The sequence below is a fragment of the Oncorhynchus gorbuscha genome, linkage group LG15 (genome assembly GCF_021184085.1).
Source record: "Oncorhynchus gorbuscha isolate QuinsamMale2020 ecotype Even-year linkage group LG15, OgorEven_v1.0, whole genome shotgun sequence".
NCBI classification, from domain to species: domain Eukaryota; kingdom Metazoa; phylum Chordata; class Actinopteri; order Salmoniformes; family Salmonidae; genus Oncorhynchus; species Oncorhynchus gorbuscha.
The window spans coordinates 23,210,384-23,226,346 of record NC_060187.1 but is presented as its reverse complement, the minus strand read 5'-3'; the positions used below and the strand labels follow the sequence as shown (position 1 = coordinate 23,226,346).

Sequence of the window (15,963 nt, the reverse complement as noted above, 5' to 3'; positions counted from 1 at the left end):
GCAGTCAGGTTAAAAACAAAAGGTCTGTCGACTAGGGAGCCAGGCCCAGCCAATCAGTTTTTCCCCACAAAAGTGCTTTATTACAGACAGCTGATGAAATAAAGTAATTCTCTGGGTGGCTGGTCTCTGATGATCCCACAGGCGAATTAGCCGGATGTGGAGGTCCTGAGGCCGGTTTGATGTACTGCCAAATTCATTAAGACTGAGGCAGTTAATGGTAGAGAAATTTAGTAAATCCTCTGGCAACAGTGCTGTTGAACATTCCTGCAGTCAGCATGCCAATTGCATGCTTCCTCAACTTGAGACATCTGGCGTTGTGATCAGTGGCCTGTCCCCAGCACAAGGTGCACCTGTGTAATGATCATGCTGTTTTGTCAGGTGGATAGGTTAACACTCAAACATTTGTACACAATTTGAGAGAAGATTTGTGCATATGGAACATTTCTTGGTATCTTTTATTTCAACTCATGAAAAACGGAACCAACACTTTACATGTTGCGTTTACATTTGTTCATTATAGTTCCCTAAAAAGCATGAGGGGGCAGCAGTAGTGTTCATCTGTGTCCTGATTTACAATGGTAGAAACTCTGTTCCAATCAATACTTTCAAATCCAGGATCTGGATGTACCTATGTTTTCACATCATTAGGAGTCCTTAGTGTGCGATATCTTTTTCCACAACAAGCTCTTCAGGTTGTTCAGTATAAGCGAGTGTTCCATCTCCATCTGTTCGGCCGAGCCCTTTAATGCTATACATGCATACAGCTGTTTCTCCAGCTCCTCCTGAATGTCAGCCGGCACCCCGTTCAGGAGGTAATCCTTCAGTGCGCCGCACGCCTTGGCCAGGTTGGGCTGCGTCACCTCTGGAGTACACCGGTGCTTGGTGAGGTCACAGGAAGTGCGACAGTCGGCACCGTACAGACAGTCCTCTTCCGTGTCGCACCGCCGCTCCCTCATGGCTTTCTGGAAGGTGGCCTCGGGGACTATGTGGCGAGTGTCCATCACCTTCAGGTCGTGGCGGTCGTTGTAACCGAAGCCGTCCGCACTCACGTCACACATGAGGAAGGAGCCGAAGGTCCCGTGGAAGACATCCTCAACGAGCTCCAGGAGGCCGATTGAGATCTTGGCCTTGCGGGGCCAGGAGGGCGTGAACCACTGGTCCATGCTGCGTCGTACCCCCGCGGGGATCCACAGCTCCACCACCCAGGGCAGGCTGATGCCGTACAGGGGAGCATAGGGCACCTTCTCCATCACGTACAAGTTCAGAGAAAAAGGGAACAAGAGAGATGGGGGGTATTGGAAGAGGCAGAGAGGAGAGAGCTGTGATGACTCATCACAAATACGCTCATGATTGCTAGATCATTTGTGTTGTCTGAAGAAAATAATCCCTGTTTTTATTCTTCATAAATGGGCATTCCTATTAGATTACCTTCTCCATCACATACAGGTCCCCACAGAAGCCCAGGAGCCTAGGGGTGTGCTCTCGGTCCTGCAGGACTATTGCTAGCAGAAACTCATTGAGCTGGAGAAGAGCCCACGTGGAGCGGGCCTCCGGCAAGGAGATGAGGCCATCTTTGTTGTAGTCGGCCACGGAGAAAACCAGGCTCACCAGGTCTGGAAGGTTGGCCTGTTCACCCACCTTGGTCTGGAGAGGAATAAAGGTTAAGAGATACCTTCGTAAACAGAACTGCATTAATGAACACGCTAGCCACTAAAGTCATAACACACTAACAAAGATGGCAATAAGTTACGTGAATGTGAATACTGTGACACAATATCAATTAGCATTTATGAAATATTGGTGCCCTGATTATAAATGCATAATGTATGGAATATGAATGTGTTATGAAGACCTTCAAATAAGTGTTGTAGACATGAACCTATTAATAAAAGCTGGTAGTCTAATGGATCACACTGGGATGAGATGACAGTATTCTGACCTTGAGGTGGCTGAGGACCATCTCTTTGAACTTCTCCACGGAAGTTCCCTTGGTGGGCTTGTTGAAGGGCGATGCCTCCTTCCTGTGCTCCATCTCAGCTCCCAGGTTATAATGAGGAATCTCTTCCATTTGGCACTTAATCACCCCTTCTAGGTCCCCCCAGCCACCTGAGTACACCTGAGACACACATAGACCCACAACATGCTCGTGTTAGTTCTCAGACACAGAAGCACTGTAGCTCTAAACACTATGGGTGAATCTCAAAAGTCCTTCCTTGATTCCTCATGTCCTCTCTCCACACCACCTGCCCAATGTCAGAAGGAAGTGAGAAGCAGGTGGATTGGAGGAGAAGATCCTTGGATCTCCTCCAAATGCTCTCCTTCCCTCTTACATCTTGGAAAGGAAAGACTTGAGATTTACCGTAGAACTAGGATCAGAGTCAGATCTGACCTGGTTGTTCGGGTTGGCAGAGAGACACTTCCCCAGGTACAGCGTGTCTTTTTCACACAGGCTTCTGCATGCCGAGCCGTCGATCACTCCTTTCCTGTACTTGTCACACTTGGATAAATAGACATGGTGTTGGTTTGTATAGTAACTCACAGGATGGTTTCAATACAATATGGAAGCTGACACTGGAATGCTGTATTTGAAGGAATAGTATATTTTTAACCAGTAGGACGCTCCATCAATTTACTAATTTCATATAAGGAAATGGGGAACTCACTATGGAATTCTTGCACTCGTGTCCACGACACAGCTCTGAGTAGGATGAGTACTCCACATACACCACCCAGCTACCCACAAACACTGCCAGCCATGAGAAGAACAGATACTTCATGTGCAGGTGGGAGAATCGGGCCTGAAACAGAGAGAGCAAGGGAGTGAGGGAGAGAGAGTAGATAATGAGATAGAGGGGGCGAGAGAGCTGTAATGACTTTCATTACATAAGATCATGATCAGAATACATAAATGAACATTCCTATTCGAAGAGTTCAGGTGGAACAGCCTCCTTTATGATACATGAACAGAACATGACCCAGATATAGTGAGACTGAAGACGTGTAAACAGCATTTAGTTAATGTGAGTTTGATTATCCACATGAGTAAATATCATGGAATGTAGAAAATGTATGATAGGTATGCTAAATATTGCCCCACATTTATGTTGCAATAACGATAAATCATATTACCAAGAAAGCAGAAATGTCAGCACTAAAGGGATTTCCAGTCATTTCCATAAACAGGCTGGTCTAGTACCAGTAGTGTAGTTATCCAATTAATGAATTAATGAATAGCTCCTTCACTGGGGTGCATAATGAAATAAAAGTTTAACTGAGATTCAGTCTGATAACAATTCTGCAGAATAGATGAGGTGAGAGATTAACAGATAACACACTAGCATAATTTGCGCTAAAACAGGGTCAGGTTGTGAGACATGAAGATTCATAGAAAAACCAGATTCAAAACGACACTTCCTCAAAAACTAATGTCAATTTAGATTTGAGTAAGTTTCAACAGAATGCATTTCGAATGCATTGCTGTGCCAGAAAATCCTACCTTTCTCCATGTTCCTCAGGAACTAACAGCAAACAGATCCATTTGAAATCTAAATGCCACTCAATGAAATTTGGCCGGAATGCCGTAAATCCCAGACCCCTCGTGGCTTGACATTCTCTAATCAGACATCGTAAACCTGTTTACTGTGTTATTCCTCTCCAGAAGGGCTGGGTGATCTTGTAAAATGTATAACACGTGAAAGGAATAATAACTATTGTTATTGAGAGGGAGAGCATGAGAGAGAAACAGAGTGTGCTTGGGGACAGGGAGTCGATACAGCCATAGGGCTCTGGTAAAATGAAGTGCACTATATAAGGAATAGGGTGTCATTTGGTACATAGCCAGTGACAGACAAAGGAGGGACGAGGGGTGAGGCCTTCTGTCTTGTTCCCAGTGTCTGTTGCGCCTGCATCTATGCTTGTTGTAGTCTAGCAACCATCTGTGAGAACAGACCATGTGACTCGTTCTTCCTAGACCGACTTGGCCACTGCAACAGAGAGAACAATAAATCACTGAACTGAGGTGGGTCATATAATGAGGGGGGAGAGCGAGAGACATATCTATATATTCTGTACGAGCCAGCATTGAGTCAATCATGTAATTTCATGTGATCCCATATAGTGGCGTGCGAAAGTATTCACCCCCTTGGTATTTTTCCTATTTTGTTGCTTTAGAACCTGGAATTAAAATAGATTTTTTTGGGGGGTTTGTATCATTTGATTTGCACAACTGCATAACTATCTAACTCATATTACAGTCTTTCATTAAAACATAATTCTGCTCACTGCTATAACAGCACATTCATGTACACTATATAGGAAACTGTTAGTAATGAACTAGTTTATTCTAATTAGAGAGCAATTGATGGAGAAACAGGCCTTAAATTGGGATATACATGGGTAGTTGCCTATAGAGGGCCTTGTGGAGTACAGTAATACTTCATTATTACAATGACTATGGATTATGAGCTCTGTAATCAAACACCAATGTTTTTATGTGGTAATACATGGTTAGTTACAAGTGTAACGGATGTGAAACGGCTAGCTTAGTTAGCGGTGCGCGCTAAATAGCGTTTCAATCGGTTACGTCACTTGCTCTGAGACCTCGAAGTAGTAGTTCCCCTTGCTCTGCAAGGGCCGCGGCTTTTGTGGAGCGATGGGTAACGATGCTTCGAGGGTGACTGTTGTCGATGTGTGCAGAGGGTCCCTGGTTCGCGCCCGGGTATGGGCGAGGGGACAGTTTAAAATTATACTGTTACACAGGCAGACAGCTACTGTGCAATCTTTACCTTTTTGACACTCCAAATTGTTATTGCCTTTTGATAACATTTTCTTCCTGATTCATAATTCTAAATGGACTTTCTTAATGTTCTCAGTAGATCAATAATGGCATTACTTCAATACAGAAAGCTGGCTGAGTGGAGGAATAACAGACATTCAGAAACCCTTTCTATTCCATCTATTAATAATGACTATGTCCAATGTTTGACAGTGATGGACTCCCCTAGCCTCTCCATCTTTCAGTTCCAATTTGCTTTATTGACATGACTCTGTCTCTCTCTGTATCTCTTCTGTGCAATTCTCAACTTAATACAGTACTTTGAGTGCCAATCTCAATTTCTCCCTCTATTCCATGTTGTGATGCTGTGTGGATCTATAACCACTTCTTACTCAATTCCCACATTTCATTACCGTCCAATGACAATGGACAGAGTGATTAACCGACATGATTGTGAGTAAAGGTGAACTCTTGCATCGTCTTTGCCCAGCACAATACCACTTTCTAAAGATGAACCCTTTACGCAAATGAGGAAAAGCGAGTCCCTGTTTTCTGAATTGGATTTCTATAAGAACTCTGTTATTAGTGATGATGCATAAGACTGGGACTTGACAGATGTGCATTCCCTTCATCTTCCACCCACCCTCTTTCACTGACAGTAAAGATGACTCTTCTGAAATCAATTTAGCCCTTCAGTCTGTATCCATCTCACTCTCTAATCTAATCCTTCTCTCTCTATTCAAAGGACCTCTTACTGTAATGTCAGTCCATTACTCTCCTCTTTTGTCTTTGTCATCTCAGTGTTGAGAGCTGTGGAGTCTTTTTTATTTTACCTTTATTTAACTAAGCAAGTCAGTTAAGAACAAATTCTTATTTTCAATGACGGCCTAGGAACAGTGGGTTAACTGCCTTGTTCAGGGGCAGAACGACAGATTTGTACCTTGTCAGCTCGGGGATTTGATCTTGCAACCTTTCGGTTACTAGTCCAACGCTCTAGGCTACGCTGCCGCTCCTGACTAGTCACAAGTCACTTCTCTATTGTGACTGCAGGTCCAGAGCAACCGCTTTTTAGCATACATCTCTCCCCACAGCCCAACCTCATTCTGTGGTCCTAGACCTGGACGGTGGTTGGAGCAGCTAGAGGTCAAAGAGCTGGAATCTCGGTTAACCCTTTTGTGCTTAGATCTTTCCATACTTGTGGGAAGAGTTGGTGCTTTCCAGATAAGTGTTCTCCCAGCCGTAGTGCCTTGATATTAAACCTAAAATATTCAGCATTCCACAGGACCGACAACTGCTCAGAGTGTCATTTACAACAGCATGCTGTCTAGTGTAGTCCATCTCTACATGCAGGCTGATCTCTGCCTCGGTCTCTCAGAGAACCAGATACACTTGACTTGGGAGGTGTGCCACAAAATATGATTAGTGCCAGGCTAATAACATAATCTGTAGCTTTCCTTGTAATTTCTTTGTGGCATTCCCTGGTCAAGTAATCTGAAGACCTCATACACTTGACTTTACACTGAGCGAACAAAACATTATGAACACCTGCTCTTTCCATGACATAGCTTTCACCTGGTCAGTCTATGGTCCCTTATTGATGTAACTTGTTAATTCCACTTCAATCAGTGTAGATGAAGGGGAGGAGACAGGTTAAATAATGATTTTTAAACCTTGAAACAATTGAGACATGGATTGCGAATGTGTGCCATTCAGAGGGTGAATGTGCAAGATAAAGAATGTAAGTGCCTTTGAACTGGGTACGGTATTCCCTGCCAGGCGCGTTGGTTTGAGTCAAGAACTCCAACGCTGCTGGGTTTTTCATGCTCAACAGTTTCCTGTGTGTATCAAGAATGGTCTACAACCCAAAGGACTTCCAGCCAACTTGACACAACTGTGGGAAGCATTGGAATCAACATGGGCCAGTATCCATGCCCCAACGAATTGAGGATGTTCTGAGGGCAAAAAGGGAGTGGAACTCAATATTAAGAAGGTGTTCTTAATGTTTGGTATACTCCGTGTACTGTATATACTGTATGTTTAGAGTGAGCATAAAATCGGTAGGCGTCCTAGTACTTTCCCAGTGTTTTTTTACAAACCTAAACTGAAAGAACTAATCTCGATTAACCCAGAACTAAAGTATTGTGTAATTGGTCAGAGGCTCGATGAAGTTCAGGGTCCATATGTGGGAAGACAGAAAGAGTATCAGAACTGAAACAAAGAGCTCCACCCTCTCTCTTTGCAAGTTGCCGGCAAGTCGATTGCCAAATGTTCCCTCCCCTTTCAAAATTTGAAAAAGATGCTAACATCTGTGAAACCAAGATTTGTCCAAAGCACCGGAACTAATGCTTCTCGTTATCTCACGCATGCCATTGTACAAATCATGACAGATCTACAGTAACATTTATGTTTACGTAGTCTGTCCATGAGAGACTAAGAGAACTGCTACAAAGCAGCATGACCACACAAACAATACACTGTGTTCCATATTGATTATTGCGTAGGTAGGTGCTGTAAATTGCATCCAACTGCAAAGTCATTATAGATAACACTCTGAAGGAAAATAAATATGTGGTTGTTCTTTAAAAATCAATGTTTTGAGGGCTTTCATTTGAACTGTGATTATGCGTTTCTCACTCCTATACAGGATCCCATAGCCTGCTGGTGGGGAAAGAGCAAGGCTACGTCCCAAATGGCTCCCTATATAATGCAAATAGTGCCCTATGGGCCCTGGTAGAAAATAGAGTGCCATTTGGGATGCACTGAGTGTGATATCTCTCGGAGCCTGCACAATGCACACAGCAAATAGTAATGACACCTCCTTCCTTTAGAGACTTGGAGTCCTGGGAGGAAGAGATGGATGCTGGGACAGATGAGTTACTGGTGCGTAACTCCTATGAGAGAGAGGGAGATGCAAGCAGAGAGTTTACACAGGTGGTACAAAAAGAAGCTCTCACCAGGAAACATCTTCCACGCTTGATGATTCCCATGTGTGTGCACTGTGCATAAGCCTATTAGTGTTCCCCATCTAGAATATAAGGGAGGGAAATGGTTTGCTTTTGTCTGTGACCCAATCTTTTAATTCTCCCTCTCCATCCATCCCTGCTTCATCTCCCCTCTCTCTCCCCTTCATCTCCTCTCTCTCATCTCTATCCCTCGCAAGGCAGTTATCCCACTGTTCCCCAGGCGCCGACGACGTGGATGTCAATTAAGGCAGCCCCCTGCACATCTCTGATTCAGAGGGGTTGGCTTAAATGCGGAAGACACATTTCAGTTGAATGCATTCAGTTGTACAACTGACTAGGTATCCCCCTTTCCTCTCCCTGTTCATATGTCCCTCCCTCATCTCTCTATCCCTCTTTCTCTCTCCCCCATCTCTCCATATATATCTCTCTCTTTCCATTTCTCTCTCTTCACAGCTGGAGAGAGTGCCCATTAGAGAGGACTAGCTTTATGATCATGAATAATGGATGAGTTGTGAGCAGGGCTGCAAAACAAGTGTCAGCATAGAAATGGATCAAGAGCAGAGAACATTTCTATCTTCTCTCCCTGCGTATATGGATGCCAAAGAGCCGTTTCACATCACAAATAACAAGTGCTTTGTCCATGTATTTGTTGTGCATCCTTAAGTTGCATGGACTAAATATCTGGACCTCTGCTCGGTATCATTTAAAAAGGCTGGACTGTAGTTAGGGTTAGTTAGACTATAGTCCCAGCACACCAGTGGTCTCTGTGTGTCGATTGAAATGTTGGTATCTCCAGCACGTTTCAGACATAATATGTAGGAGATAATCAATTACACTTTCTGCAGTTCCTTCTAAGGAAATAAAACCCAAGGCCTGGTGGGATGCATGATTATTTAGTGGCTAAACAATGGCTAAGGCTGTGTCCCTTTATAGTGCACCACTTTTGACCCGGGATCTTAGGGCAAAGGTAGTGCCCTATAATGACTCTTTCCGCCCTTCCCATCCACACACCCCATTACGTCACCACAGCTCTGATTACAGCTGGTAATTAATAACAAGCAGTCACAACAGCCAGGATCAATGCTGCCTCATTAGCTGTGTATTAGGGCTCCATCCCCTTTATAGTGCACTTCTTTCTACAAAAACACTATATAGGGAATATGGTGCCTTTTGGGAATCACACACTCTATTTGTGTGCCTGGTGCAGGCTCTGGGAGATGTAACACTGTCTCTGTCTGTGCTATGTGCAGGAGCTACGCGCTGCCTGGTTGAGCGGACTCATCCCAGTCCCAAGTCGGACAGCAGGCAATAAGAAAGACGCCACCTCTCCCTCCTGGTCGAAGACACACCCTCCTGGTCGAGGACACACCCCAATCCCCACACTGACTCAACACTGCGACAATAACACTACATGTTAACAGCAGATTTTGGGCCAGTTTTTCACTTTTCACTTACATACTGTGTAGATACATATGACATGTTCATGGCCTGTTGTAAGTTACAGTCTCCTAACATACAAGCATGCAAAAATACACAGCCTTGCTCTCTCTTCCTCACATATGCGCACACACAAACAAGCACACACACACGCACAAACAATCACGCAAACCTACACACACACACAGAATAGCAGAAATTGCCACAACAACTTAACACATTGCTTTTTAGCTCTCCTCTTGTGTCACGGGACAAAGTGACATGTCAATATCATTTAATTCTGACTTCCTGCTCTTCTGCCCCAGATTAGTTAATCAGTTCAGCCTATCGAGCATATCCAAAATACAAATTAAGTTTACACCTAAGGAGAGTGGGGTGGGAAGAAAATACTAACCAGCTAAATGCTGCATCTTAAGTAATATTGATTAAATTAGGCTCCCACCATGTCCTCTGGGACAAGCTTAGACCTCAAACAGTGGTTTGTGAACACATGCTGATAGATTCATGCACTGAAGAGAAAGCGATATGGGAGAGAATGGAGAGATGGGGGAACACCTGCGTGCTCTCGAGGAGAGTTGTGGAAAGATGAGTTGACAAACACCTTAAACCTCCCCACATCTGAGTTTAACTGACTAAAATGTAGGTAACCAAATCTTCCAGAAACATACCATTTACAACTTTGAATAATTTGCTCTGTTCTGGGGATGTGTGTTCTAGTTAGCACTGTCAAACTGTGCCAACATCAAATAAGATGATCAGCATCTTCATCATATCCCCCTATTGCACATACTGACACAGTTCCTCATATTCAGGCTCGGGCCACATCAGACCTGGTTCTCTCTCTTACTTCACAGGGACAAAACTGGTGGGTGGGCAATGGACATCAGTCATTTTTATTTTTAATTGCCATACAAAAATACAGCAGTGCCTGATCACATGTGTTAAATAGGTGACAAATCACAACAGACACGGTTCTAGGCTACCCATATTAAAATGTGCAGCCAGGGCTACGTGTTTGGTGATCTCAACTATGGCTTTCACAAAGGCCCATAGGGCTTTGGTCAAAAGTAGTGCACAATATATAGCGAATAGGGTGCCATTTGGGATGAGTCATTCCCAGGGTCTAACTCTGGTGGTAAAGGACTCAAGGAGCATTGGATGTCAGATCTGGATGACTGGGTACAATAAACTGGACCCAGCATGGCAGGATTTCCCTGTCTCCTGACAGACAGACAGGATCCATGGAGCAGTTTTATCTCGGCTGGACCACTGAGCTCTGCACCCCCTGACAACCATGGCCTTCCACAGTATGTAGCCTATGTGGAGATTCAATTTTGGACCACTGTGATAACTTCCGTCACACGCAGTGCAATGTCTGACACTATTACGAGTAAGTCGGAAAGCAGACCCAACTGTAGACAATACGTCTTTTGATGCTCAGGATTTGTTGAATGTTTTGTGGAACGATTTGTAATCTCTCATGGCTGTTTGCGCAAGATTTTTGGTCTGGTTTAATGAGATTAAATTACTTGTGACATTCTGGGAAATTCTGTAGGCTACGGGGAGTACAATTTTAAACAGTGCTCTGCCTAGATAAAACAATCACAAGGAATCCATATCTCAAAGTAGGACATCTGCTTGGGGTTTTATTTACAGTTGAAGTCGTAAGTTTACATACACCTTTGCCAAATACATTTAAACTAGGTTTCACAACTCTTAACATTCCATCCTAGTAAAACTTCCCTGTATTAGGTCAGTTAGGATCACCACTTTATTTTAAGAATGTAAAATGTCAGAATAATAGTAGAGAGAATGATTTATTTCAGCTTGTATTTCTTTCATCACATTCCCAGTGGGTCAGAAGTTTACATACACTGAATTAGTACTTGGCAGCATTACCTTTAAATTGTTTAACTTGGGTCAAACATTTCAGCCTTCCACAAGCTTCCCACAACAAGTTGGGTGAATTTTGACCCATTCCTCCTGACAGATCTGGTGTAACAGTCAGGTTTGTAGGCCTCCTTGCTCGCACACACTTTTTCAGTTCTGCCCACAAATTTTCTATAGGATTGAGGTTAGGGCTTTGTGATGGCCACTCAAATACCTTGACATGGTTGTCCTTAAGCCATTTTGCCACAACTTTGGAAGTATGCTTGGGGTCATTGTCCATTTGGAAGACCCATTTGCGACAAAGTTTGAACTTTCTGACTGATGTCTTGATGATGCTTCAATATATCCACATAAATTTCCTACCTCATGATGCCATCTATTTTGTGAAGTGCACCAGTCCCTCCTGTAGCAAAGCACCCCCCCCCCCCCCCAACGATGCTGCCACCCCTGTGCTTCACGGTTGGGATGGTGTTCTTCGGCTTGCAAGCCTCCCCCGTCTTCCTACAAACATAACAATGGTCATTATGGCCAAACATTTGTATTTTTGTTTCATCAGACCAGAGGACATTTCTCCAAAAAGTACGATCTTTGTCCCCATGTGCAGTTCAAACCGTAGTCTGTCTTTTTTTATGGCGGTTTTGGAGCAGTGGCTTCTTCTTCCTTGCTGAGCGGCCTTTCAGGTTATGTCAATTTAGGGTTTGTTTTACTGTGGATATAGATACTTTTGTACCGGTTTCCTCCAGCATCTTCACAAGGTCATTTAATGTTGTTCCGGGATTGAACGCGTCTCCTTCCTGACTGGTATGACAGCTACGTGGTCCCATGATGTTTATACGTGCGTACTATTGTTTGTACAGATGAACGTGGTACCTTCAGGCGTTTGGAAATTGCTCCCAAGGATGAACCAGACTTGTGGAGGTCTACCATTTTTTTATGAGGTCTTGTCTGATTTCTTTTGATTTTCCCATGATGTTAAGCAAAGAGGCACTGAGTTTGAAGGTAGGCCTTGAAATACATCCACAGGAACACCCCCAATTGACTCAAATGATGTCAATTCGCCTATCAGAAGCTTGTAAAGCCATTACATAATTTTCTGGAATTTTCCAAGCTGTTTAAAGGCACAATCAACTTAGTGTATGTAAATTGACCCATTGGGATTGTGATACAGTGAATTATAAGTGAAATAATCTGTCTGTAAACAATTGTTGGAAAAATAACTTGTGTCATGCAGAAAGTAGATGTCCTAACTGCCTTGCCAGAACTATAGTTTGTTAACAAGAAATGTGTGGAGTGGTTGAAAAACGAGTTTTAATGACTCCAACCTAAGTGTATGTAAACTTCCGACTTCATCTGTATGCATGTATGAAATCGGCATGTCTTACTGGAGCGACCAACTGGCGCGTGACGGTGTACCATCATGTTATGACCTCATTAGGAAGATGCAGAGTGGCCTGGAAAAACCTCTGTGGGACTAAAATGGCAGACACACACACACTCCCCCTTGTGACTGCTGTCACTTTTCACTTACATGGCTACTCACACAGCGGTGTGAAGGAAAAACAGGCACAAAACAAAAAACGCAGCTCAGAGTGTGTCTCTTGGCTGAACAAAACAGACATATGAGATGAGACCAGGGTTTTTGATTCCGGCTGTAAAATAAATTACATTTTTAATAGATATGTTGATCACTGGGGGAAAAAAATAGCTACAAACATGAACCATATCTAACTAAATAAAAAAAAGTTGGGCTCTATAAGTTGCAGTAAAACACCACTCGCGTTGTAAAGGTTGGATCTCCTACATGGTCTACACCGTTTTCCTCAGCTTTCCAAGTTGATTCAGAAAGTATTCAGACCCCTTGACTTTATCCATATTTTTTTACATTTAGTTTCCCCCCTCAATCTACACACAATACAAAATTCTGACAAAGCAAAAACAGGTTGACATTTTTGCTAATGTATAAAAATAAATAAAAAGATGACAAGTTGTCCTTTAAAGTTCATGTGGAAAATCTTGTGACAAGCTTTAACTGAAATGTTGTTGTTTTTTCGTAATAAGGCTTGCTTCCCGCTTATGGCTAGAAAGAAGCTTGTTCAGGCCACTTTTCTCTCTGTAATTGATTATGGTGACATGTGTATATGCATGCAACCTCCTCCGTCTTACAGAGACTGGACTCTTTATCATGCATCATTGCGCTTTATTACAAATGCCAAGTCACTCACCCACCATTGCACCAAATTGGACCTCACTTTATATGCGTAGAAAGATACAAATGTATGTGTTCATCTACAAAGCCCTTTTTGGTAAACTCCCTCTTTACCTCTGTAGTCTGGTCTCCTTCACCACCAGCAGTTACCAGACCCATCTGCTAGGTGGTTGCTACTTAAAGTCCCCAGGACATTCACAGTATGAGGCAAGACTGCCTTCTCTTCTTGTGCATCAGACGCATGGAATAATCTACAATCCATGCTTCATCCAGATATGCAAGTGTCACTGAATGAATTTAAATACTGATGGGAGACTTACAGAGGAGTGTAAATGTTTTTTTTTTAGGCTGGATCATGTTGTTGTATGTTTTAATTATGTAATGTACTGTATTATGTATTATGTAATGTATTATGTAATGATTGTTGCTGCCTTCTTGGCCAGGTCTCCCTTGAAAAAAAGAGACTCTCCGTCTCAAATGGGCTTTTCCTGTTTAAATAAAGGTTAAATAAAATAAAAAAATACAGGACCTATATACTAGACAGAGGAAAGACCCAAAAATTGTCAAAGACTCCAGTCACCCAAGTCATAGACGGTTCTCTCTGCTCCCTCACGGCAAGCGGTACCAGAGCACCAAGTCTAGCATCAAAAGGCTCCTTAACAGCTTCTACCCCAAGCCATAAGATTGCTGAACAATTAATCAAATGGCCACACAGACTATTTCCATTGTCCCCCCCCCCCCATTGGCACGGTACTGGTATCCCCTGTATGTAGCCTCGTTATTGTACTGTATTATTTTCGTTTATTTGGTCAATATTTTCTTAACACTTTCTTGAATGGCACTGTTGGTTAAGGGCTTTTAAGTTAGCATTTCATGGTAAGGTCTAGGTGTAGACCTGTTGTGTTTGGCGCATGTGACAAAGTTTGATTTGATTTGATCAAGTTGGTAGAAACATCTCAAGGATGATCAATGGAAAGGATTTTTGAAATGGAAAACATTTTTGAAATGTTTTATCCATTTTAGAAGAAGGCTGTAACGTAACAAAATTTGGAAAAAGTGAAAGGGTCTCGATACTTTCCAAATACACTGTATACTAAGTGTACAAAACATTATATACACCTGGTCTTTCCATGACATCGACTGACCAGGTGAAAGCTATGATCCCTTACTGATGTCACTTAATGAAGGGGAGGAGATTGGTTAAAGAAGGATTTTTAAGCCTTGAGGCAATTGAAACATGGACTGTGTATGAAATTCATACAGTGAATGGGCAACACAAAATATTTAAGTGCCTTTAAACGGGGTATGGTAGTAGGTGCCAGGTGAACTGGTTTGTGTCAACAACATTAGAATTTTAGAATTCAACAACAATTTTTCAACAACATTACAACCTTAGAATGCAAAGAAAAACATTATCTAGCAGTCCTTGGGATTGAATGCAGTGCTCTCATCCATGGAAAAATACCTTGTATCCTCCTGTCTTGTGTGAAAGCTGGATGATCCCTGTTGCTACAGAAACGGTGAGTGCCTACTGAATTGGGCCAATGACTACAGCTCTTGGGCATCGACAGAGCAAGTACGCTATTGGAAATGAAATAGGATCAATCCAATACTCAAAGAAACAGTTGTATCAGAAACAACAGCCTCAATAATGGCAATCACAACCATATAACGGCCAAAATGACAATTTACCGAAGATTAAAATATTGCAAATGAATGTATATGAAATCGTGTCCAAAAGAGCCTTATAATGTTCAAAGTAGCCTACCATACAGGAACATGAATAATCCCAACTGTCCAATAGTGAATAGGTGATTGTCCGATCACGATAAAGTATAGGAAAGATTTCCCACTGGGTTTACCTGTATGTAGATAAGCTTCCTCAGCCAGACCCATGAAAACAGACCTCTTGCCATGGCAAATAGAGCACATCTCACAACACTAACCTGCCAGAGGAAGAAATCACAATAAGAAGCGAAACATATAAATCTAATCTCTTTCTGCACAATTCTGCCTTCTTGTGTAGCAATAATTAACTACAGTGTGTACAAATAATAACAGTCCATTTCACCAAATCCTTTCTCATCCTCCGTCAAATACGCTCTTCCTTGGAAGTGCGCTTTCAGTGCTGCAAAATAGCAGCCACTTGAACGCTGCAGTACTCTGCCCACGAGACAAGAGTAGGAGGGGATTGTATAGGAGAAGGGGTCCTTGATAAAGGCGTATAGATTACAATACTGTCACAAATGTTAAAGGCCCAGTGCAGTAAAAAAACGTGATTTATCTACGTTTTATAATATTTCCACATAATGACGTTGAAATAATACTTACAATTTTGAAAATTATGATAATGCTCCTTTAGTGTAAGAGCTGGTTGAAAAAACTGCATGACATTTCAGCCTGCTTTAGTGGGATGGAGTTTTGTCCTGCCTGGAGACATCCCCAAGCGGTAAATTAGTTAATAGACCAATAAGAAAGAGTTCCAAAACTCTGCCAAAAACGACTGTTTTTCAGTTTTCCCCTCGCAAAATTCTTGCTTGAGAAATTGGTCTTTGCTAAGAAACGATTGTTGTTTGTTTTCAATTAAAATGGTCAAAAACAATCACAGTGATGTACTTAATTGTTAACCAGAAATGATTTGCTATAGAGATAAAAACGTCTGCTTTGTACCTTCAAAGAACAGCTGTTCGGTA

At 42.5% G+C, this 15,963-nt stretch overlaps 1 protein-coding gene across 3 annotated transcripts; it reads right to left on the bottom strand.

Moving 5' to 3' along the window:
• Positions 1 to 424: 424 nt before the first annotated feature.
• Positions 425 to 15,755, bottom strand: LOC123996767 (divergent protein kinase domain 1A-like). 3 transcript variants are annotated; one of them, XM_046300447.1, is made up of 7 exons: positions 15,602 to 15,755; positions 15,133 to 15,216; positions 2,664 to 2,798; positions 2,390 to 2,497; positions 1,940 to 2,116; positions 1,429 to 1,644; positions 425 to 1,241 (listed from the first exon to the last, which is right to left on the bottom strand). In XM_046300447.1, the coding sequence occupies exons 2-7, from the start codon at positions 15,184 to 15,186 to the stop codon at positions 645 to 647; spliced, it is 1,287 nt and encodes a 428-aa protein (XP_046156403.1). In that variant the 5' UTR covers positions 15,187 to 15,216; positions 15,602 to 15,755; the 3' UTR covers positions 425 to 644. The 3 variants fall into 3 exon arrangements, with proteins under 3 accessions (XP_046156403.1, XP_046156402.1, XP_046156404.1); XM_046300446.1 differs by lacking the exon at positions 15,602 to 15,755 and adding an exon at positions 15,342 to 15,449; XM_046300448.1 differs by lacking the exon at positions 15,602 to 15,755 and adding an exon at positions 15,342 to 15,415 and having other exon boundaries at positions 15,133 to 15,211.
• Between the last annotated feature and the right edge of the window lie 208 nt (positions 15,756 to 15,963).

Bases quoted from the DNA above. Each gene is read 5' to 3' on its own strand.
- LOC123996767 (XM_046300446.1), bottom strand. The intron at 2,498-2,663 runs GTGAGTTCCCCA...TATTTATCCAAG, and splicing joins ACGAGTGCAAGAATTCCATA to TGTGACAAGTACAGGAAAGG. The intron at 1,645-1,939 runs GTCAGAATACTG...ATTCCTCTCCAG, and splicing joins TGGTCCTCAGCCACCTCAAG to ACCAAGGTGGGTGAACAGGC.